Source organism: Acomys russatus, chromosome 22 (assembly GCF_903995435.1).
Source record: "Acomys russatus chromosome 22, mAcoRus1.1, whole genome shotgun sequence".
NCBI classification, from domain to species: domain Eukaryota; kingdom Metazoa; phylum Chordata; class Mammalia; order Rodentia; family Muridae; genus Acomys; species Acomys russatus.
The window spans coordinates 25,604,687-25,630,577 of NC_067158.1; the positions used below are offsets into that span (position 1 = coordinate 25,604,687).

Sequence of the window (25,891 nt, forward strand, 5' to 3'; positions counted from 1 at the left end):
CAGCTATCCTTGTAAAGGCAGAAGGTCCCTCTGGGAAGGACTGGAGATAGGCTAACAGTAAAACTTACAGGTATTTTATCAAGGTCCTTCCTCAGGGGAGCCTTGCCATCCCTTTACTAAAGGGATCCTGGGTCTGCAAACTGGCTCAAGCCTGGAAATTGGTTCATGGGCAGAGAGTCCCTTTTGCCACAGTCTAATGTAACATTTCTTTCATTTGTTTGAGAAATTTTCCATTTATACAGATTAAACAAAAATTCAGTAGGCCTTTTAATCTATTTCATGCCTGGAAACACCATGATTGATTAGTCAGTACCAAAGATCCATGTGAGTCATGACACCATTGAATTCACTTTCCTGTGCTGCCCATTACAGTAACTATGCTCACCTTGCCTTGGTGATCAGTGCTGCCACCTGGCCCCTACTACCTCAGGGCCCAGTTAAACCCACTACATTAAACATCCCGCTGAGCAACAGCATCTCCAGCCCTAAGGTCTGATGAGGCTATTCAAATGCGCTGGTGCACCCTTACCATTTTGTGTCCTATAGGATTAGCGAAGGGCATGTCTCCCGGGCCTGCCCATTGTGGAGACTTAGGTTTTACCCAGTGTACCCACCCACTCGAACACTGCAATTTTCCTGAGCCTTAAAATCCCTTCATCAACACTAAGCCAAGGGATATCAGGCTCCTTCAGCTCCTTTTCAGTAGACCATCTTTTGACAAATGCTTCAGCCAACCATTTAGAGTTTTGACACTTAAAAAACACAACAAAACGGTGGGAACTTCCATATTAAACCTAGAATTTGCACTCAGAGGGAGGGTAAACCCAGCCTGATCCAGTTTCATGCTTCTTCCACCCTTAAAATCCATTCCCATTAGCAAACTCACTAAGCTCTTTACTAGTGTGGTGCACCGCTTCATGGACCATGCTTCCTATGTCCCCTCTAGGAATCTGCTTTGCTTTAAGTCTGGTTATAGTCTAGAGCAGTGGTTCTCAATCTGTGGGTCACGACCCCTTTGAGGGGGGTTGTTCAACACTTTCACAAGGGTCACCTAAGACCATCAGAAAACACAGGCATTTACATTATCATTCATAACAGTTGCAAAGTTTTAGTTAGGAAGTAGCAATAAAAACAATTTTATGGTTGGGGGTCACCACAACATGAAAAACTTTATTAAAGGGTCACAGCATCAGGAAAGTTGAGAACCATTGGTCTAGAAGCAACTGTTGGTAGGCCCTGAGGGACATTGGTATTGTCTTGCCTGGTATCTCCTTCAGAAAAAGCCACTGCTGGTTTAGCAGCAGATAATGAATGATTAATTTCCTCAGTCAAAGGTGAAAAGGGCATTTCAAGGGGCAGGGCTCAGGGTAGAGAGACTACCTCTTTCTTTCTTTCTTTTTATTTTTGTTTAATTAATTTATTCAGATTACATCTCAGTTGTTATCCTCTCACTTGTATCCTCCTGTTCCTTCCTCCCTCTTCTTTAGGAGAGATAAACCCTTGAGAATCTGAGGGTTCAAAACTCTCATCTTCAACAGGGTCCTCACACACCCTCATCCCAAGTTACAGGATCTTATTCTTTACCTCTGAGGCTAAGACTTGAATTTTTCACTGTAATTTAAGTAACCTTATAATGAGGGGCTCCGTTTGATTTTCTGCAGCTTGAGCTCTGTGGCTGATGGGAAGAAGATTCTCTTCCAGAGCACACTTAGAGACTTTCAGATTGTTTATGGCCGTCTGGAACCGGTGAGTTTTATCACTGAGCTCATTGTTCTCCTTCACCAGATTCTGAGATGCTAGAAGTTGGTTAACTTTATCATGAAACTCATCCCTATCCTTTGTCAATTTGTCCAGTGATGCTAAGTGTAACTGACCAGCAGCATTGTTTCTCTTATCTTCCTCAAAACTGTCAAAAGTTTTATATACAGAGTCACTAAATCCCCTGACACTCACAATTGGTAGATCAGGATAATCAAATGCATTTTGTAATATAGTTCATACCATGGGCTTTCAGTACTCTCCAACCTCCTAGGAGAGGGTGTAACTGGAGAGGCTTCGGTAATTGTAGTTGTCAAATTGAATAGGCAATTACAGATACTTAAAAATATTCATCTTTATACTTCTGTTGCTCTAGAACCAATTCTGGTACCAAAATCTGTATCCATCAGGGTTCTCTAGAGTAATAGAACTTATAGAATGAATATCTATCTATCTATCTATCTATCTATCTATCTATCTATCTATGATTTATTATAATGACTTACTGGCTGCTAATCCAACAATGGTTGGCTGTGAACAGAAAGTCCAGGAATCCATTAGCTGCTCAGTCCACAAGCCTGGACACCTCTTTAGACTACTTTCTGCTGATTAGGGGCATTGGGCTCCTTGGGGCAAGTCTAATCTTAGTTACTAGGATTATCTTCAACTCCTCATCAGATTGCAACAATAGCAACCAGGAGCAGCAGGGGGAGCAACATCCTTCCTCTTCTTTGGAGCACCCCCTTCTCTCCTGGGGCTTTCCCCATTTATACCGTCTTCAGAGTTCCCAGTATTCCAAATGTAAACTATCTGCAGCTGACAAAAGTCACTCCCCTGCTAGTGCACAAGGCAAATCATAACCACCTGCTATGAAACAGCCTTTTATCCCACAGCTGGGATTAAAACAAAAACATATTCACATAACATAACTGGGTTAAAAAAAAAAAAAAAAAAAAGACCTCAAGGGCTGGAGAGATGGCTCAGAGGTTAAGGGCACCGACTGCGCCTCCACAGGTCCTGAGTTCAATTCCCAGCAACCATATGGTGGCTCACAACCATCTATATAATGTGATCTGATGCCCTCTTCTGGCTTGCAGGTGTACATGCAGGCAGAGCACTGTATACATGATAATAAATAAATAATAAATCTTAAAAAAAAAAAAAAAGACCTCAAATTTTCACTATAAGGTAAACATTGAGCTACCAGCAAACCTTGGCCAATAACCAAATGATTATTCCAATATGCTTTGGGTATATATCACCCCACATCCCTTTAAGAAAGGAAAATAGAAGGAGGAAAGGTGATGCCTGTACCAGGGAAGAGTGCTGAAACTGTGCTCACTCTATGTGTGGCCATGTGACTCAGGCATTGACTGCACTTCCTGTTGACTCATTTTATTCTGCTGTAAAACGGAGGCAAACTATCACCTACTTCTTAAATACTGTGAAGATTGCGTGAGCAGCTTTATGGACAATATTTAAAAATCATTCCCAGGGTACAGTTGATGCTACCCAAAAGTCTGTATTGTGATTGTATTTCTATCTATAGCATGTGAGAAGATGCTGGCTTCTTATGTTCTCATCAACATTAGGCACTATCACTTTTGCAGCACTTCAAATAGACAGTATTTTAATGCTGCTGAGACTTCTGGGCAGACAGTGGGCTGGGCAGACAGAGGCCTGCTAGATTGGGGGAGGGATGACCATGGTCTGAATGAGCAGTGAGCCTTGGGATCTGTGTGTTGCGGGTTTGTGGAGGCTTCCCTTGACCAATAGGAGGTGGCTGGGCACCCATGCTGTCTGCAGCAGGCCAAGGACAAGCCTGTGGTGGCTGCCCAGAATTTATGAGCATGAGCACAGGCTCCAGGCTATAATCTCCTGAGTCCCTGACAGCATGAGGGGTTACAGATGTTTGCTTTGCCCTGGGGCACATGCTAGACTTGGAAGTTCTGACAGCCCAATCTAATTTTCATTTTCATCCAGTTAGTAGTACTGATTTGTGAAATGCTATCTCAGAATCAATTATTAACCCTGTTGCTTTTGTTTTGTTTTGTTTTGTTTTAGAGACAGGGTTTCTCTGTGTAGCTTTGACTGTCCTGGAACTCCCGCTGTATACCAGGCTGGCCCCGGACTCAAAGAGATTTGCCTGTCTCTGCCTCCCCCAGTGCTGGGATTACAGGTGTGTGTCACCACCCCCAGCAACCCTGTTGCTTGTTGTTAATATCTGCTCCTCCATTTATTTCCTTCCTTCTGTGATTTCCTCTGTTGCTCTTTCCTAAGGTGTATATAATATATACATATATATCTATGTATGTGCATGTATATATGCATATATACATGTATGTATGTGTATATATAAGGTTACAGATTTCTTTTATTTAAAAATACTCTTAGGGTAGAGAGGTTGCTTGGTGGTTAAGAGCACTGGATGTTCCTGCAGAGAACCTGCATTTGGTTCCCACACCCAGATGGTGCCTCACAACCAGGGCATCCAATGTTCTCTTCTGGCTTCTACAAATCAGCTACATGACTACACTTACCATACATGTAAGCAAAAACACTTATACACATAAAAAGTTAAAATAAATAAATATTAAAAAATAAAATACTCTTTATCCTCTTACTTCCAATTAAAGCATATATGTGCCCAAGTCTCACATTTTTGGCGAGACTTGTTTTGTTGGGATAGCTTTTTTTAAATCTTAAGTTCAGAGGCTTATGACCCATTTCCAAACAAATGTGTGGACAGAAACCATACTCACAGAATATGTGCAAAGCTATATCCATATTGTGCTGACATGTTCTATTGTGGAGATATTATATAAATGGGCTACATGCCTTTTGCAGGAATATATGGTCTTCACTTTCAGGCATAGGGGTTTGCTTTGTTTGTTTGTTTGTTGGCTTTTTGAGACAGAGTTTCTCTGTGTATCCTTGGCTGTCTTGTAACTCACTCTACACCAGGCTGGCTTTGAGCTCACATGGATTTGCCTGCTTCTGCCTCCCGAGTGCTGAGATTAAAGGTGTGGGCCACCACTGGCCAGCCCAGTAGCGTTTTATCTGTCTATTTTTACCTAGATGTGTAGCTATCGTATCATCTTAATTCGAGCTTGTTCATTTTGTTGCTATAGGTAGAACCTAGCTCTAGCCCCTTCCTTTCTAAGTGGAGTCTTTAGCCCTGTTGATCCAGTAGGGCCGATGGCTCTCCCAACCACCTCTACCACTTCACTAACCCATACACAAACCATACAGACACTCATTTAACTGCCCATCCACTCAGCAACAAAATGAGAGGCTGCGGATACTGCTGTCTGCTGGAGGAGGAGGGGCCTGGCTGCAGCTGGCTTACCTGCACGGTGACACTGGGCAATAGCTGTCTGGGTGAAGTCCTTGATGTTCTTGTACTTCTGTAAAAATCTCTCCAAAAAGTGGGTGGCTTCCAGAACAGTGACTCCAAGGCAAGCGGCAAGACGCTCTTTCCCTGTAAATCAGGAAGATGTGCCATCAGAGTCCAGGCCTAACCCACATCATGTGAGAACACGGTGTGTGGAGATGAGCCAACTGCTGGTCTCAGGTACAACATGGCTCAGAGTACTCTGAGCCGACTCCTGTCTGCCAGGAGCTGCATATGAAGCTGGGAATAGGCAGACTGGTGCTGCTCTTAGCTTTGCCAACAGGAGATCTGACTGTAGGACTGGGAGACACTATGGGGCCCACAGGAACAAGGGAGGCAGAGTTGATGACAAATGTGGAAACATGCTATGCTTATTAGCATTCTTATTTTAGAATACATGCTTTTGACCTAGCTCAGTAGTTTGCTCCCCAGAGGCGCAAATTTCTTGTGAAGCAGCTGTAGTGAAGTAGTGAAGGTCTGTGGTGGAGGTGGCACCACGTTTTAGCACAGCACATAAGCCTTCTGTTTGGTGGCTTCCAGTACAGGATATACAAGACCTGGGTAGAACTTCAGCTCTGTCATCCACAGGAGGTTTTTAGTGGTCTTGGGGGAAGTTGTTTAACTCTCAATAAATCTGTGTCTTCTTTTGTGAATTGGAAACAACAGGCCTTAGCTTAATCTTTAGTTCTGGGATTGATCAGGATCCTATGAACCAAACTCTATGCCAAGTGTGGCTTCCACTTGATGCTTAAAGTATAACCATTCTCTTGTGTTTTCTCCAGGAATGGGTACCAGGGCCCTTGACTAACAGTAGTATTATGGAAGAGTCCTGGACTCTAGGGGTAGCAGGGTTTGAGGGATTTCAAGACATCACTCCTGGGAGAGTCAGACTAGGGCACAGGGAAGGCTCATTGAGCACTGAACTAGCCAACTGTGGCTCACAAAAGCCACCCAAAAGACCTTCAGATACTTGGCCTAGGAAGCATGGTTCAGGGCTTGAGCTCTGGGTCTGTGAAGACAGGAGGGGTTCCTTAGCAGAGGAGCTATCTGACCTCTCAGAATCTCTTTTTGATCCCACCCTTTAAGTGGCCTTAGCCAGCTGGCCTGGCCTTAGCCAGCTGAACCCCTCAGGAGTTCTAATGCAGCAATACTGAATACTTGGGGCAGTGATGTTTTGCTTGGAAGAGTGGAGAGGTAGGTTTTTCCCCAATAGAGAGGGACAAACACCCAGAGTCCTTGGCTTTCTGTCAATGTACAAGCCTTCCTGTCCTGACTTTTGCTGGGAAAAAAACTCTTAAATTCTCTTTAGGCCTTACTGAAGATAGGGTAGTGTCTCCACAATAAAGTTGTTATGTGTTTTGCTGCATTTTACTGAAAAAGTTAATAAAAAATACTTTCTTCCATCAAATTCTAACCATCAGTTTCAGCCACAGTACTGGAATAGACAAGCCCGTTGGCTTTAAGAAAGGAATCAAGTAGCCGGGCGTGGTGGCGCACGCCTTTAATCCCAGCACTTGGGAGGCAGAGGCAGGCGGATCACTGTGAGTTCGAGGCCAGCCTGGTCTACAAAGTGAGTCTAGGACAGCCAAAACTATCACAGAGAAACCTTGTCTCGAAAAACCAAAAAAAAAAAAAAAAAAAAAAAAAAAAAAAAAAAAGAAAGGAATCAAGAGGCTGACCCTCACCCAAGTCAGTCATAGGGACATGGAACTGTCTTCTGTTCTAATTTCCCATGTGCTGTTAAACTAATTTGGGGAACTTTAACTTTCAGATATTGCTAATTCCAGCTCCAGAGTTACCATTTGCCTCTTTTTACTTGGCAGGTTTATTTCCCCCCATTTGCCATGAGTATGTTTTTCTTTATGCTCTAACATCAGGGTTGTCTCAAGCCTATGACTGTGGTCGGGGCGTCCCGTTTCTTTATATGTTTAGGAATTCTGGATTATATTCCAAATGAGTAAGTTATTTTTCCAGGGTATTTCACTGCAGCAACGTAAGTGCAACTAGGACAGAAACTGCTACCAGAAGTGGAGTGCTCTGTAATAGACTTGGCCATGAAGCTTTTATGTCTTGGGCTGTTTTAATGGGAAGACTGTAGAAGCATTTGTTACTTTGGGCTAGAGAAAGCCAATCAGTTATCTGGGAAGAACTTAATGAGTCCTTCTTTAAAAACTTTTTTTTCAGTTTTATTTTATTTTATGTGTGTGACTTTTGCCAACATGCATGCTGGGTGTCTGTGAAGATCAGAAGAGCAGGTAAAGGTGTTAGGTGCCCTGGAAACTGGAGTTGCAGCTGCTTTAACGGGCCATTCTTGTGGGAGTTTTGAAGGGAAGACTGTTGAAAGTAATACAGACAGAAGAGGCCCAGATTGCCTTTTAGAGAGAAATGAGGACTTTGCTCTTAACTGGACTAAGGCTATTTGCATAATATTCTGGCTAAAAAAACTGCATGTGCTTATCATGGTCTGAAGAATCAGCTAATCTTTGATTGTCAACCAGATTAGCACCCTGAAGGTAAAACCTTTTATGTTTCATTGGAACAACAGAAATGTATTTTCTCAGCATCAGCAAACAAGAGCTAATGAGCTGTGGCTGAAGTAGGGCATGCTACACCTCAGCAGAACTTGGTAACGTAAAAGCTGTCCATTTGGTACTTGTTTTGAAGGCATGAAGGGCTTGAGAGGAACATCTGAGGCTTGGCACCTTGTGACAGAGTTGACTGGCCATTGGTAAAGGTGAAGCCTCAGTTGCAATGAAGATCTCAAGATACTGGATAATCCAGAACTCTCAGATGTCTTCCCTAGGAATAGCTGTAGGTATGAAATAGAGCTAGTTAACAGGAAAAGTCTGTGTGCTGCAGATGGCGAAGCCGGAGAAGTGGGGCTGCCCAGGCCCTTTGGAGCACAGAACACTAAGAGTAAATCTCAGATGTCAGGTACTGAGCAATGGGATTTGTGTCTATGCTGGATTTTGAGTTTGCTTAAGTGTGACTGTTCATTTGCTGGCTTTTCCCTTTTGGAAGAAGAACATTTAGGTTAAAAAAAATGTTTTTGTCTTTAGAGGAACATATAGTTAAGAGAATTTAAAAGAGACTTTGGACTTTTGAAGTGCTAGAATTTTTGAAGACTTTGAGAGGTTTTGGGAGTTGGCTTGTATTTTACATTTTAAAGTTAACATCAGAGTCAGAGAGATGGCTCAGCAGCTGGGAGCACTGCCTGCTCTTCCAGAGGACCCAGGTTCAATTCCCAGCACCCACATGGCAGCTCTCAACTGGCTGTAACTCCAGTTTCAAGGGATCCGACACCCTCATAGACATGCACGCAAGAAAAACACCAATGAACATAAAATAAATAAGCCATTAAACTTTTTAAAACAGTAAATGAGACTTTGAGTTCAGGGAGTAGAAAGTTTCAGTGTTTGCATGTCAAGTTAAGGGGCAGGTTATGCTCCTTAGTTTTAACTGTTGACTTGACAAACTAGAATCACCTGGGAAGAGAGCCTCAGCTGAGGAATTATCTAAGATCAGGTTGGACTGTGGGCATGTCTACAGAGATGTAGGAAGACCAAGCTCATTGTGGACAGCACTATTCCCTAGGCAGGGCTCCTGAATAGTATGAGAACAGCAAGCAAGATCCGTGTGTCTCTTCTCTCTGCTCTTGACTGTGGATGTGATGCTTACGTTCCTGTCTTGACTGTCCTGCAATAATGGACTATAGCCTGGAATTGGAAGTATAATAAGCCCTTTCTTCCTTAAGCTGCTTTTCAATAGGTTATTTTACAACAGCAACAGAAATGTAACTAGAGCATTTATTTCTGTTCTAGGCTGAGCAAGTGCCTAGCCACAGAGAGCCCCAGGAATGTCACCTGGTCTACGTGAACAGGACACCCCGTGCACTCCAGGTATTGCAGCTCTGCGCATTTTCCCAGGTTTTGAGGCTCTATCACAAGTACAGTCCCCAGGGCAATCAGTATACAGCTTGGCTGCACTTTGACTCTCCTGGCAGAACCAGGCCCCTTGAGAGCAGGCACGAGCCCTTACCCACTGTCCTCCTGCTGCAGGGCGGGCCTGCCATTCTGCACCTGCTGATTGTACAACATGAACACAGAGTTTACTGAGGAATCATGGAGAGGACTCAGCATTAGGCCAGCCCTCAGAATGCAGGAGCCCAGCAAGCCTGGGGATTAGGAGTGATTTCCAGTAGGGACTTGAGTCCTGCTGAGCTCAGAGATGGTGTCTTAGTTAGGGTTTCTATTGTTGTTATAAAAGCAATGACCAAAAGCTACTGGGGAAGGAAAGAGCTTATTTAATCTTACACTTCCAGGTAACAATCCATCACTGAGGGAAATCAGGGCAGGAACCTGGAGGCAGAAACAGAAGCAGAGGCCATGGAAGAGTGCTGGTTTACTGGCTTGCTTCCAATGGTTGCTCTGCCTGCTTTCTTGTACAACCCAGGACCACCTGCTTATGGACAGCACTATCCACAATGGGCTGGAGCCTCCTATATCAATTGCTAAGCAAGAAAATACCCCGGAGGCTTGCCTTCAATTTCTTGGAGGCACTTTCTCAATTAAGCTTCCCTTCTTCTGGATATGTGTAGGTTTGTAACAAATTGACAAAAATCAACTAGCGCAGATGGCTATAAGAAGGCCCAGTAAGCTGGAAGATGCTGAATCAGCTGGATACAGGAGAAACAGTGGGCTTGTGAGCCCAGCTTTGGGTTATCTGGATCCCAGAAAACACATGGGATACATAAATCTTAGATTCATAGGAGGCCAGGCAGGGCTGCCATACTGCTGCAGGAGCCTGGGGATGCAACCTACATCTTCCAAGTGACTTCTCTGCTTGTCTCATAGCCCTGCGGCTTTCCCTTCTGTTGGCATCAGTCTTCGCAATGATCACATAACTGTTTTCTGAAGGTTGCACTGGAACTTTGTTTCTCTCTAGCTCGGTATCCTATGAGCAGCTTCTGGGTTACTCAGAGATGGTTTCTGTGGAAACACCCCTGTATCCCATCACCAGCTGCCTGTCCAAGGCCCCTCCACTGGGTTTCCCAAGGCCCCAGTAGCACTGGAGTCTGGTGGCTCTCTTATGCCCCCAGGCTGCTCATCAGCAAGGTTCTGGCTGGAATAAAGAGGGATAGAGACAACATGAACTGAATAGCAGACACACAGTAATTCCAGCTGTCAGGTGGAGCAGGAACAATGGAGCAACAGAGATAGAAGCTCAGGGTGGGAGCCCCTGTCACCACCAGGGCTAAAAGCAGCAAATTACTCCCTTCACCAGCATCAACAGCTAATGACTCACTGCTTATTTACAGTGAGGCGCTCCTCCTCTCCAGAAAACATAAAGTGCAAGCTCAGAAGGAGCCAGGCGTGCTGTGAGGCCATCTTTCTTTGGGAAACAACTATTGTGGTACGGGTGACCCTACTCCTGGAGAGGCCAGGGCCAGGCAACACTCAGGAGAACCACACATTCACCCTGCATCCCTCCCCCCTGAGCTAGCTCCAGCCTGGAGGGCCAGGAGACCTCTGGAAGCTTAGTGACACAGCTACCCCTGAGATGGGACCCAGATAAACAGGAAGCAGATGACAGAGGTGCAAGTTAACTGTGCCAATTGTAGCTCCAGCAACCCTATGAGAGCCTTGAAGGGGAAGGGGACAGGCAAAGAGGCACAGGGTTTCTTGTGAGGCTACCAGGTTGAGAGGTAACAGAACTGAGATTTGAGCCCCAGGAGGAATGGAACAACATTGGGCCCGCAGAGCTGAAGATATGGCAGATCTGCAGAAGGATCAAAGACATCCAGTTCTAATCTGTTTGACAGAATGCTGCTTACCCCCAGGGCAGAAACCTTGAGGCCTGGGGGAACAGTAGAGAGGAGGCCGAGAAGGGAATGGGACAGCTAACTCTGAGGAGAAATCATCACCACTACTGTACCCTTCTCCTAAATTTGATCCCTGGCTTCCACGTTGCTTTCTAGACACTTCCTAAGGTCTGATAGCCTCAGAGCACTGTTACTTGTTCAGTGAGTGATTTGTGCCTCTGTGCTAGTTAGTGAGAAGAACTTATGTGCACTCCTGGCTTCCTGGAGTCATGCTAAGGATGGGCATTTTATCCTGAACAAGATGAGAGGGTACACAGCTGGTACTTTGCAGCCAGCTGGCTTTGAAGTGTAAAGTGGTCACAATGCAGGCTGTTCATGCCAGAGACCCACAGGGCCAGCAGGAAACAGAAGCTGAGGAAAGTAAAGGAGCCTCAGATGATACCACAGCCCCAGTTAGCAGACTGAGTGTAGCCTGAGGGGCAGGCACCACCATGAGATAACAGATAGGCTTTCTGTGGTAACTTACTGCTTAGGTATGAGTAACTAGTACAGTGGTGCATGATGGTTGAGAAAGGGAGAGTTGAATAAAGACGGATGGGTTTTGTGCATGTGGGACAAACATTCCCATGAAGGGAGGGGCAAGTGCAAAGCCCTGAGTACTGGATGGGATCTGGACAAGACAGTATCTGTGATCCAGAAGAAGCATTGCAGCTACGGAGACTGTGGGGTGTCTAGCAGGGACATGCATGCACCGTGCTGAAGTTTACACTCAGGCTTATGTAATTCTGTTGGCTTTCCATGACTGAACATAGGATTTCAGTTGTCAGGAAGTATAGACCAAAGGGAGAAGGAGATCCACGCAGGCCTGGATCTGTGACAGCAGACAGACTGCCCCTCAAGGAAGGAATGGAGGGCTCGTAGCCTTTTTTGAAGGGCAATTAGTCCCTATTTTAGCATGACTCAAAGGGAGAGAAGAAAACACTCCAGGAGCTAGAGAGATGGCTCAGTGGTTAAGAGCACTGGCTGTTCTTCCAGAGGACCTGGGTTTGATTCCCAGCACCCACATGGCAGCTCACAACCATCTGTAACTCCAGTTCCAGGGGACCTGATACCCTCTTCTGTCCTCTGAGGGACAATGCACTTCATGGAGTGCAAATGTACATGCAGACAAAACACTCATACATACAAACAAAACATTCTTAAAAAAAACCACACTACTGACAGAGTAAGCAGGGGAGTGGAAGAGAGAAGAAAAGAGGGAGAGAGGATGAAAGTAGAGGATTACATTTCCTGGTTCTGGAAAGAGGAGAAAGAGAAGGACAGGCTATTACTGAATATGTGCTAAGAAGCAGAACCAAATCCAATGAGAGCCCATTTTGGAGTGGTATCTATTTAGGGATGAGAGTTTCTAAGCACAAAGATGATGCTTATTGTTGTGAGATGTGGGGTAGGGTCTGGTCATACTCCAAACCTCTGTTGCTGCTCTTAAAGCAGTGGTTCTCAACCTGTGTGTTGTGATCCCTTTGGCAGGGGTGGGGTGTGTGTGAATGACCCTTTTAAGGGGTAGCCTAAGCAATCAGAAAACACAGATATTTACATTATGATTCATAACAGTAGCAGAATTACAGTTATGAAATAGCAACAAAAATAATTTTATGGTCGGGGGCCATAACATGAAAATCTGTACTGAAGGGCCACAGTATTAGGAAGGTTGAGAACCATTGTCTTACAGGATCTATGGTACTATGGCATGGAGTAATTTGACTAATATCTTGAGACACAAATACAGCTGCAGTGTTTATGTAAATAACACACAGGGACTCACACAGTGGTTTCTCTGAGGCATTCAGCCATTGGCTGATGGATGACACCAAGACCCAGTCTTTCCCAATGCCTCACCTGCTCCATAGACCACAGAGTACACCACTTTCTTGGTCTGCTCTCTGTCCATGTGTGTCACATGCTCTATGGGGATGTTCTTCCTGCATGGAAAAATGGCATGTTATTTGGCCTTGTTGGCACTGTTTGCAGAAGGACAGACTCCAAATTACATGCATCCTGTCACCTTCCCTTGAGGTCCTTTACCATTTCAAGCCAGAATTGTCCAGTAGGCAGTAGAGACTGTAATGAATGCAGTATTCAGCTCTCCTGGGGCTCCCAAAGAGACACCAACAGTGAGGCCTTGGCCCTCAAATTCTGGAGGTAACCATAAATCAAAACTAAATACTGCTTTCACAAAAGGATGTCCATCCAGCTTTAGGGGAGCCTGTGTGACGGGTCCTGAGCCACAGCTGTGGTCACTACAGGGGTGAGCTGGGTTTAGTCCTTTGTAGTCCCTTACAGGACTGGATAAGCAGCTGTTGCTTTGATCTCCCACAGAGAGCAGGATGAGTTCTACCCTGCAGCTACAACATTCAGACAGTGTGAGGGCATGGGAACCAGTGTCTCAGAGATGAAAGCTGAAATAGCCAAGAAGCACAGGGCCCCAGAAGTTGCTCCTCCCTGCCTAGGCACTTCCCAGTGACAGGTGCATGTGCCGAAGAAGAGATTCCCCTAATTGCTGCTCTTGAAAACATCCTTAGCAACTACATCCAGCCTCAGTGATGGAGTAAGCAGATTCAAGCACCAAAGACAGAGGCCTCTCTCAGCCTTTGTGATTGTGGATCTGTGTTAGCCTCTTGTGATCAAGGCTTTCCCGTCTTGTCTTAGCCTTCATGTCCTGTTTGCGCTGCACATCAAGGTGAGGACTCAGTCTTTCTTTCTTTGTTTTTTTTTTCCTAGTATGTCACCTTCCCTGGCATACCCGAGGCTTTCTAGATTTCCCAAGCATACACAACTGCTTTTGAATGGCCTGATTTCACAAGGCATCTCTCTCCTAGACACCCTATTCTTGGGCTCTCTTGTTCACCTCAACTGTTATTTTTGCCTCAGGCAGCTGCAGGTTGTTTGCCTTATGATGTGGTTGAGAGTGCCCACTGTGTGAGAGCACGCGTGTACACATACACACACACACACACACACACACACACACACACACACACACGATGAGTATCCTGTCAGTCCATCCTTCAGTTAGCTCCAATAAATGAGAATAGAAACCACTATACGTCTTTGCAAAAGAGGTGCACGTTACTCCCTTCAGAACCAGGGATCAGGTTCTAAGCAGGAACAAACTATGCACTTGCCACAGGTGGGCTTACTGAGGCAAAGAAAAGGCAGAAGAGACCACAAAGCTTTCCTTCCACTCTCAACATGCCTTTCTTAGCATTTGTCTGCCTGGAGTAAACTGTTGCCTATTCTTCAAGGTTCTGGATAAGTTGGTTTTGTTAACTGTTGCTTGAGTTTTTCAGTTTTTCTGTGGGGGATATCTCCATGGTGCTGCCTCCTCTAGCACTTCCACCCACATGTTAGATGTCGTTACAGTTGACCACCTCATTTCTAAGTAACAGTGCATCCTCAGCTTCCCTCTTTCCTGTTGTTTTATGTACGTGTTTATCTCATCCTTAATCTTGGTTTTATAACAAGCTGTGGGGCCAGTGCGATAAGCTCCCATGCTCATGCACTGGTAGAATTAATACTGTGAAGATGGCCATCTAACCAAAAGCAATCTATAGTTCAATGCAATCCACACCAAAATTCCAACTCAATTTTTTCACAGAAATTGAAAAAAAATCTTAAATTTCATGTGGCAACGCAAAAGACTTAGGATATCTAAAACAGTCCTTAATTAAAACCAAACCAAACCAAACCAAACCTGCTAGAGGTATCACCATCCTTGAGTTCAAGCTATACTACAAAGTGATAGAAATAAAACCAAAACAACAACTCCTGTTGGGATGATCTTTTTGCTAACTGTATAAAGATTGCCTTTCCATTATTCAAATGCTGATTTCTGTACCAGAGAGCTCAGTACAGTTGGACTTTGGCACTGTTATTCTTTGGCAGAATCATATTTTGCGAAAACTCTCTCCAATACCTTCTGATTGGTTTAATAAAGAGCTGAATGGCCAATAGCAAAGGCAGGAGAGGAAGGCAGGATTTCCAGCAGAGATAGGCACCCTGGGAAGAATCAGGTTTGGGGAAGATTCGCCAGCCGGACGTGGAGGAGGAAACATGCTGGGACTGAGAGACTGCAAAAAGGTAACAGAACATGTGGCAGAAAGTAGATTAATATAAATGGGTTAATTTAAATTAACTAGTTGGGGAACAAGCCTAAGCTAAGGGCAAGCATTAGTAATTAATAAAAGGTTTCCATGTCATTATTGGGAGCTGGTGGTTCAAGAAAGGCTGGTTATATTTGGTAGTCAACACACCAAAAAAAACAAAACAAAACAAAAAAAAAAAAAAAAAAAACAAAACAAAACAAAAAACAAACAAAAAAAAAACCAAAAAACAAAACTCCAACATGGTACTGGCATAAAAAAAGATACACTGACCAATGGAATAAAATTAGACATATAAGCTCATAGTCCTACAGCCACCTGATTTTTCATAAGGAGACCCATGATACACACTGAAGAAAGTACAGCATCTTCAACAAATGGGCAGGTCAGACTGGGCAGCTACATGTAGAAGAATGAAACTAGATCCTTATCTCTTATTTCTCACATTGAACAAGATTCAACTCCAAATGAATCAAGGATCTCAACACAAAGCCCGGTTACCTGATAGAGGAGAGAGTAAGGAATACCCTTGAGCTAACAGGCCCAGGAAAGGGCTTTCTGAACAGGACCTTGGTAGCATGGGCATTAAGACCAACAATTGCCAAAGTAAAACATTTTCTGTGGCTGGAAATAGAAGCAGAAATTACATAGTTTCCAATGGAAACAGTTTCTATCTGCTAATGGGTTACATAGAAACACCCATGAAAATTCATAGCCCTAAATCCCTCTTTTAATAAATAAGAAATAATGAAAATTTAAAAATATTTTCAGTTAAAAAACAATGAAAACAACAATAACAAAGCTAATAAAAGTAATGTGAAAGGAAATGATAAAGACAAGGCATTTGTTAATGAAATGAGCAGAAAACAGAAAATCAAATTGGCAAGTAGGATCTTTGTTCTTTTTTCCCCCCTAGACAGGGTTTCTCTGTGTAGCCTTGGCTGTCCTGGACTTACTTTGTAGACCAGGCTGGCCTCAAACTCACAGCAATCTGCCTGCCTCTGCCTCCCGAGTGTGGATCTTTGTTCTTATAGCAAATAAAAGAGATAATTAAATTTGCTAATTTCATCAAAAAAGAGACAAATCACAAATATATAAAATAAGAAACTACAAAGGAAAGTAACTTTTGGCATTGAGGAAGTTTAAAAAAACACCTTGGAAATTACCTTGTGCAACTTCATATAGGTTCATTTGAAAACCTAGGTTAGATGGACACTATCTTGAGAAAATTTAAGAATACAAATTGGTTGTGGAGTTAGGGGAAGCAGCTTGCTGGCAGAGGCCTTGCCTAGCATTTACAAGATCTTGGGTTCCATCCTTAGCATTGGGAAAAATAATTTAAATGACCTCATGCTAAATGTAATGTCATATTCCAATAATCTCAGAATTTGGAAGATGGAGAAAAGAAGTCTGTGAATTCTAGAACAGCCTAGGGAATATATCAAGACTATTAAAAAAAGAAAAACTGACCTCATTACAGATAAAAATTAATGAGGTTGGCTCACTAGGAGAGCAGTTGCTTAGCATGCATAAGGTCCTGGATTCAACTTTTAGTTCTTTTAGAAACATATTAAACAGATCAGTATCTATTGAAGAAATAGAGAAAATGTTTAAGGAACTACCTCATTAAAATAGCATGCATGGCAGGGAGGATTGTAGAACATGCCTTTAATCCCAACACTCGGGAGGAAGAGACAGACAGATCTCTGTAAGTTTGAGGCCAGCTTGGTCTCCATATTGAGTTACAGGACAGCCAGGGCTACTGAGAAACATTTGCATTCAGGAAGCAGAGAGAAATGAGATGCTGGTGTCAGCTTACTTTTTCCTCCTTTTTCAGTCCGGGACTCTAGTCTACAGAATGGTATTCACATTTATAATAGGTTTTTCTACCTCAATGAACTGAGAGTCCCTGACAGACATGCCTAGAGGTTTGTATCTTGGGTGATAAATCCTGTAGCATTGACAATCAATACTAACCAACACACTGGGCATGGTGGTTACTTGAAAGTCTAAAGCTGCAGGATCATCACTTAAGCTCATCCTGGGCAATACAGTGAGAACCTGCCTGCCCTCAGCACAAGAAAGCAGTATCAAAAAGCCACTATATTTGATGGTATAAAATTTTTTGAGTATATAAATTCTTTTTTTTTTTTTTGAGTATATAAATTCTTATTACCCAGCTACTTAGAATGCTCAGGTAGATTGATGGCAAGTTCAAGGCCTGCCTAGGCTTTGAGGCCAGCCTTGGACAACTTAGTGAGACAATGGCAAAAACTAATTTTTTTTAAAGGGCTAGGAATATAGCTCAGTGATAGAGCACTTGCTTAGTATGTGTAAGGTGTGGGTTCAATCCCCAGAACTGTTCTCACTCCTCAAAAGAGGTGAATAATTTATATTCTCCCAATAAAAATTGGGAGAAGTACAGGCATCATGTCTGCCAAAGGGTTAATAAATCACAGAAGATGCCAGAAAACCAAGAATGACAAAATGAACAAATTATAGACAAGCAATTAGCAGAAGAAAAATAAATGATCAATTGTAAGTAAAAATTTGGCTTGAAACAATTAGGCAAATGCAAATATATGCACTAAGAGTTGTCTTACCCACCAAGCTGACAAATGCTAATTAAACTTGAAATGTGTCCAGGTAGCAATGGTTGGGGGCTTCTGATACAGATTCAGATATACTTCTGATAAAAAAAAACCAAATCAGAACCTTTCTGAAAGAAATCCTCACAGTATATATAGACTCTTTACCCCAAAATACCTCTTTTGTGAATTTTAATTTCTAAACAGAGACTCAATTCAGTCTGTTAATTTGTTTGCTTGTTTTTGAGACAGGGTCTTTCTATATTTCACCCTCTGCCTTGCTTGGCATTTTTCAGCACCTGGAAACTCTCAGGCAAGATGATGAGTGCTGGTAGCCCACCTGACACATCAATAAAAGCCTTTCTTCAGAAAACTGCCTACTATGTCAGCAAAGAGCTGAAGCCCCCGAAAGCAGTAGTTCTCAACCTTCCTAATGCTGTGACCCTTTAATACAGTTCTTCACGTTGTGGTGACCCCAACCATAAAATTATTCCATTGCTGTTTCATAACTGTAATTTTGCTACTGTTATGAATCATAATGCAAATATCTGATATACAGGATGTCTGACATGTGATCCTCGAGGGGGTTGTGACCCACAGGTTGAGAACCACTGCCCTAAAGCTTTGTCAGAATTCCCTGCATATTTGCCTTGGTCTCATTTCTACTGTTTCTATGCCAAAAGACCCCAAATCTCTAGTAAATGCTTCTCAATTCCTACATAGCTAGAGATATTTACATATAAAATACTTATAGACATGTACAGGGAACACATATACACACACACTTCCACTATTAGCTGAGAGGATTTAGAAGCAATGACTCATACCAACCAAAGACAATGCATGCAATAAACCTAGAACCCCTATCCAGATCTAGCCAATGGACAGCACATTCTCCACAGTTGTGTGGAGAGCAGGGACTGACTCTGACATGAATTCTGGTGCCCCCAATTTTACCATTTCCCCTTGGTGGGGAGGCCTGGTGGCACTCAGAGGAAGAGTAAGCAGGCTACCAGAATGAGACCGGATAGGCTGTGATCATATGGAGGAGGTCCCCTACTGTCACAGACCTAGGGGAGGGGAACAGGATGAAAGAGGGAGGGAGGCGGGGGGACGGGAAGATACAAGTGAGGGGATAACAATTTAGATGTAATCTGAATAAATTATTTAAGTAAAAAATAGAAGCAATGACTCCCCAGCAGCAAAGCATACATCCATCACCCAGAGTGTGGCCTCTAACGCCACTTTTTAATAAAGATAATGGGTGTTGAAATGGCTGGTTCTAGAACTGAGGCAGGAAATATACTAGATGAGCCTGGGAAACCTTGTAGTGCTAGAAAGTAGGCACACACACACACACACACACACACACACACACACACACACACACACACACACACACACACACACACAAAAAGAAGTATAGTCAAAGGGACATAGGAGCCAGCTGAACAAATAAAACAACAAAGCAAAGTATTCCTGGGTTGGAGAGATGGCTCAGTGGTTAAGAGCACAGCCTGCTCTTCCAAAGGTCCTGAGTTCAACTCTCAGCAATCACACGGTGGCTCACAACCATCTATAATGTGATCCGATGCCCTCTTCCAGCCTACAGGTGTATATGCAGCCAGAGCACTGTGTAAATAATAATCAATAAATAAATCTTTAAAAAAACCAAAGTATTCCTGTATTATAACCCAAAATAAAATATGAACCCAGGCTGCCAAATAATTGAGTAAATTAATAAACAAGAACAGACAAATTATGTATGTACTATGAACTTAAGAAGAAGAATGGGCCTCATTGCCTACCCCTCAGTTATAGGCTGTGCATACATTTTCTCCCATAGCATATAGACACCACTGCAGCCCATTGATAAAGGTGAGCATCAACAGTGATAAAATCTGTTGAAGAGTGTCTTTCAGGTAAGGTCATGAGACCGTGGTCTTCCTTCACATTTCATAACCCTAGCATAAGAACCAGAAGGTCATCAGACAAGTGGCAAAGTAAGGACATTCTACAAATACTTGGCCAGGACCCACTGACACTGCCAAAGCCAACAGAATAAACAATATCACTACAGATATCCACACACGGGTCTGTATGGACGTTTTTATTTCCCTCAGGTCATATGGAACTTTAACTTTCTGAGGAACCTCCAGAATGTTTCTACAGGGACAGTCCCATTTATCTACTGGTAGTGGATAAATGTGCTTATTCCATCTTGCCGGAAAGCAAAAATGAAGAACCACCTTTGAGTTCTCTCAGTGCTCACCCCCATCAAATCCAGGCCTGGAGTCCTTAACGAATAATAAACCTCCCAGAGGGAGCTACACAGGCAGTAGTCTCTGTCTCTCTTGTGCAGCTGAGCACTTCACAAGGCCACTCCTGCCCATCAGATCACATGAGCAGAGACAGTTGCATCTGTGGCCATGGGAGGAAGTGGCTGATGCATAGATTATGGCCCTCACTGTTATTTCATGTGCTGACACCCATGTTCAGGTGAGAACCAGAACAACCATCTCGCTTCCTTCAAAAGTGTGCACAGCCTATATATATATATATATGCAGTTGCTTTGCCCAGCCTGATGGCAACCCCTGGTATTCACCACTTGGTTATCTTGCAGTTTCTCTCCCAGAGGTCTTTTTCTGAGCTCCAATCTTGTCACCACAGCTATCTGTCTTCTCTGTGAGGGTAGAGCAAGAATGCTGGCTAGACTCACCTCCCTCACCAGTGCTCGTGCCTCATCTTGCATGACTCTCTCCCTGCACTCACACATCAGTCTATTCCTAGCTCCTGTTGGTTCCATCGTCTAATATCACTGGAGTCTGGACCTTCCCACCATCTCTACTGATGCCTTCCTAGCCCTCACTTGATAGTGACAAGGATCTCTCAGCCTTTTCCATGATATTACACTTTGCCAGCAACCACAGAGCAACACAGAGTGCCTTCTTGAAAGCTACTTGGTGGACCTTTGGTTAAAGGTGACACATCTATCTTTTCCCCTTCTGATATATTGTTAAAATAAAGCAAAGGAAAAAAGTATAACTATGTGAGCACAAGAGAGGAGGGGGATGTTCAGCAAACAAGAGAGTTCCACACACCTATGAAAGGTAAGAAAGAATAGCTGTGTATGTGCAGGAGTGCGTGTGCACACAGCATGTGGGTTCATGTGTACCTGAGCATGAATGTGTGTGCATGCCTTTGGGTGGCAGCTATGGGAACACTTGGCCCAGCAGGGCTAGAACTGGGGAAGGTATGCTTTCAACAGATGTGTACAGAGTGGCTAGCACATATATAAAGAGTCTTTTAACTACCTGTCCCTCTACATCTTTAACCTAAAACATGGATCTAGCTAGACTTCTCCCTGTGCCCAACAGTGATGATGATGGTGATCATGAAGTGAGCCAGAGCTCTTTCTGAGGGTTTGACAAACTCCTCCAATGAGCTTCAAAGTCACTCCACATCCTCTGCCTACGTAAAATGTTCCCAGAGAAGGGAAGCTTCATGTGCTGCTCATTCATGTGAGCAGACACAGCAGGGTGTTCTCAGGCCCTTCTTTATTTCTCCTATAAGAATGATCTCTGTGACTTTTGTCTTTTGCTTTAATACTAACTTATAAAACTTCAGTCTGGTTTCAAAACTTGTCTTAATGGTTTAAAAATGGCAGTTAGGAAAGAAACAAAGGAGATGCTCCTCTGGCCTGTAGCTAAGAAGGGAACATGGTTCACATATCCAAGCTGAGTGAAACCTTGCTTTGCTGCCCTACAGTAGTGAGTGCTATACTTGCTGAGGCCTTCTTGTTCCTGTAGTCACACAGTTCCTTTTGGAAAGACTCCAGATGTTAAATATGTTGCCATGTCCTGGGGAAATTGTCTTGAAAGCTTTCTGTAACTGTTAAGGTTTCTTACCTAAGCTGGGCGTGGTGGCGCAGTCCTTTAATCACAGCACTCAGGAGGCAGAAGCAGGTGGGATCTCTGTGAGTTCGAGGGCAGCCTGGTCTACAAAGTGCCAAGAGCCATCCAGTTAAAGGAGTTTTTGGGCTTTCTAGGAAGTGATCCAGTATTTTGCAAGGTGTGTACTGTGATGCACCCCCAGTATGGCTGTCCTGGACTCCCTTTGTTGTGTGCCTTGGTACAGGGAAAACACTTCCTGTTGTTTTCCAGTAGAGAACCCCTTCAGCTGCTCAGCTCACTCTCTCCTTTCTGATGTATGTGTATTCTCAGAAGTTGGTGTCTTTGATTGGTGGAGACTTGCCCTCAGAGCTTCTTTCCTGTTGTTCCAGTGTGGAACCTTGGATTTCCCTTTATTAGCACACTATCAGTTACAGCTGCTTTCTTTGTATTTGCCTTGTCTCCAACTTTACACTCACTAATTTGCTCCCCAAGCATCACATTTTTTATACCTTCCTTCAACGTCCCATATTTCTCTGACCTAGAGTCCCAATAGAATGTCCTCACAACTATCCCAAGCTCCTGGTAAGTGAAACCTTTCATTGACATGCCTCCTGGGCTAGTGTTCTGTATATTTTGTGTTTTGATTATTATGTGGCGGGAAGTTTTTATTTTCTGGTCTATTCTATTTGGTGTTCTATATGCCTCTTGTATGTTTATAAGCATCTCCTTCTTTAAATTGGGGACATTTTCTTCTATGGTTTTGTTGAAAATATTTTCTGGGCCTTGGAGTCTGGCATCTTCTCTTTCCTCAATGCCTAGTATCCTCAGGTTTCTTCTTCTTTTCATGGTGTCCTTGATTTCTTGGATGTTTTGTGTCAGGTATTTTTCAGATTTAGTGTTTTCTTTAATTGTTGCTTCAAGATCTACGACTGTATCGTCTAGCCTCGAGATTCATTCCTTCATCTCTTGGATTCTGTTAGAGAAGCTTGCCTCTGTGTTGCTTGCCTTCTTCTCTAGGCTTTCTCGTTCCTGTTTTTCTTCTATCTGTGTCTTTATCATTGTATTAATTTTTATCTTCAGATCTTTAACTGTTTTATTGATTTCTTTCATCTGATTGTATATTCCTAAGTTTCTCCCATTGCCTCTTTATTGGCCTTCAGATCTTGAATTGTTTTATTGATTTCCTTCATCTGGTTGTTTATATTTTCCTGAATTTTTTTTCCAGTGCCTCTCTATAGGCCTCTTTTATGTCTTCCACCTGTTTGGCTGTGTCTTCCTGCATTTGATTACAGATTTTATTAATTTCCTCCATTATCATCTTCATTATTAAGGATTTGAGGTCATTTTCTTATATTTCAATTGTGTTTGAGTTCTCCAGGTTTGTGTCTTTGGGATAGCTGGGGTCTGGAGACACCATATTGCTCCTGTTTTTGTTTATGTTTTTATGCTGGCCTTTAGTCATTTTGCCATCTCTGATGTTGGGAGGTAGCTTCTGGTGTCAGGTGGAGGGAGTCTGAGAACAGAGCCACCCATTTCCTCAAGATTTCCCTAGGCCAGGAGCTCTGATAATTCACTGCCAGGATGATTTCTGTTCTATTAACTGAGTTCATGCTGCCAAGCAAGGCCACAGCTCCCAGCTTGCAGACAGGCTCTGGGGACTGGTCTGCCTTCCTCTGTGTGCCTCTGACTGGCAGGAGATCAGACCCACCCATGAGGGTCTCTCTCAGACAGTGATTCCCCACTCCCCTGGTCTATGGCTCCTGGTAGCAACTCGGGTCTCAGACCACCCGCTGAGTCTGGTGAAAGTGACCACAGCCTTCTGGGCCACCTTGTGGCACCGGAGATTTCTGTGGACTGGTTTGGGGCGGGTGGAGGGGGGTCTGAGGACAGATCCATCCATTTCCCTGAGATTTCCCTAGGCCAGGAGCTCTGAATCTTTACTGCTGGCATGATTTCAGTCACATTGACCGAATTTGCGCTGCTGAGCAAGGCCACAGCTCCCAGCTCTCAGTCAGGCTCTGGTCCGGACTGTGAGGACTGGTCTGCCCTCCTCTGTGTGCCTCTGGATGGCAGGAGATCAGACCCGCCTGTGGGACCATGGTCCACACTGTGCAGATTTCTCTCACTCAGTGATCTCCAGCTCCCCCAGTGGTCTGTGGCTCCCTGTGGCTTTTGCGGTCTCTTCCCTGAAGATCAGATACCATGCATCCCCATCACTGCCATCTTGGAATCATATTAGCTTTCTTATGTTTAGTATTTATTTTCAAATTATGCCTTGTCTTGTAATGAGTGCTATAATTGGTATTGTCTTTTTATCCAACTTGACAATTTCTGTTTCACATTTAAAATTTTTTTAATGGGCCAGAGAGATGGCTCATCGGTTAAGAGCACTGACTGCTCTTCCAGAGGTCCTGAGTTCAATTCCCAGCAACCACATGGTGGCTCACAACCATCTATAATGTGATCTAATGGCCTCTTCTGGCCTGCAGGTGTACATGGCAGACACAACATTGTATACATAATAAATAAATTTTAAAAACTAAAATTTGTTTAATAAAAATATATGAAAAATAAAAATTATTCATTATTTTCTGCACCCCCCAATCCCAGTCTCTAGCTTAGGCTGGTCTAAAACTTACTATGTAGACAAGGATGACCTTGAGTTTCTGATATCCTGCTTCCATGTCCCAAGTGATGGAATTATAAGCTTCCATTAACATGCCAGACTCTAGTTCTCTCTTACAAAAACTGAATACACACACACACACACACACACACACACACACACACACACACACACACAATTGTTACTGCTGCTGTTGGACTTTGCTGCCTTTTTTTTTTTTTTAGAGAGTCTCATGTATTCCAACCTTGCCTCAAACTCACAACATAGCTGAAGATGAATTTGAACTGCTGATCCTCTTGTCTTTCCTTCCTGAGTGCTGGGATTTTACACAAAACTACCTTGCCTAGTTTACTGAAGACTGAACCCAGGGTTTTATGAATGCTAGGCAAGCACTCTAGCAACTAAGCTATATACCCTTATGTGTGATTGTGGAATTCTTGTTTTATTAAGATCTTACAGTATGTGTGAGAAGTAGAGACAAGGATGAGTCAAGCAAAGTAAGAAAAGCACCATTCCATGAGCAGAGCAACTCTCTAGCCTTGGTGGAAATGAGCATCAACAGAGAATGAATCCGCCATCAAACCTGGCTGGCATGGTGGGTGGGGCAATACAGATTCCATAAAGTCAGTGGAGGAAGATTTTACTCTTTTGACTGCTTCCTGGAAAGTAGGGAGGAGTGTACAGTCCTCTGGGGTCTGAGAGCCTCTGGCTATCCAGCAGACAGGGACACTGGGCCTATATTTCTTTCCACAGTCTCTCTCCTATGTTTATACCTCTATTCAGTCCCAAACACTGCTTCTTATATTTTTCTTAGGTTTGGTTTGTTGGATATAATTTTTTTCAGACTGTTTATGTCATGTGAAATTTTTCTTTCTCCTTCAATAATGGCAAATAGTTTTGATGAATATATTATTTTAGGTTGGTTGTCATCATCTTTTAGGATTTGGAGTACATTGCTACAGGCTCTTCTGGCTTTCAAAGTTCTCATTGAGAAAAAAACTATTGCTCTGATGGATTTTCCTTTATATATGACTTATCTTTATTTTCTCTTACAGCTTACAATACATTTTCTTTGTTATGTATACTTGGTGTTTTAACCATGTTATGCTGTGGGGATTTTCTTTTTTGGTCTTGTATATTTGGTGTTCTGTGTTTTGTTTTGTATATGTGTCTTTCCTTAGTTTGGGGAGGTTTCCTATGATCTTGTTGAAGATCAGGTCTACGCCACTCACTTGGGATTCTTATCCATCATCTATGCCTACAATTTGAAGGTTAGGTTTTTTTCATGGTGTCTCACATTTCCCCCCCCCCCTTTTTTTTTTTTTAAAATCATGTTCCTTGATTATTTGATCTAGCTCATCTATTTTATCTTTGAGACTCGACAGTCTGTTTTCTGTTTGATTCATTCTACCTGTAAGTCATTCATTCCTTTGAGTTTTCTAGCTGGGCTACTGGGTTCTTCAGTTCCATCTTCACTTTAGCTTCAGTTTTCTTCAATGTTTCTATCTCTTGACTGAATTCTGTTCTCAAGTCTTGGATTGTATTCACCATTTTCATAAGTCTATGTTTGTGTTTTTTGGGCACCAAGCAGACATTTATTCTCCTTAAGTTCTTTCTCCTTGATTTCATTTAGCTTGTTTGTTATGA

At 43.2% G+C, this 25,891-nt stretch overlaps 1 protein-coding gene across 2 annotated transcripts in view; it reads right to left on the reverse strand.

The window, feature by feature from the left end:
• The window catches only part of Poln (DNA polymerase nu), a 121,463-nt gene that overhangs the window by 12,051 nt on the left and 83,521 nt on the right, over positions 1-25,891 (reverse strand). For both annotated transcript variants that reach the window (XM_051165013.1, XM_051165014.1), the window contains 2 exons: positions 12,873-12,955; positions 5,108-5,239 (listed from right to left, as the gene is read on the reverse strand). In XM_051165013.1, coding sequence (XP_051020970.1) covers positions 5,108-5,239; positions 12,873-12,955 — 215 coding nt within the window. The remainder of the gene's footprint in view (positions 1-5,107; positions 5,240-12,872; positions 12,956-25,891) is intronic.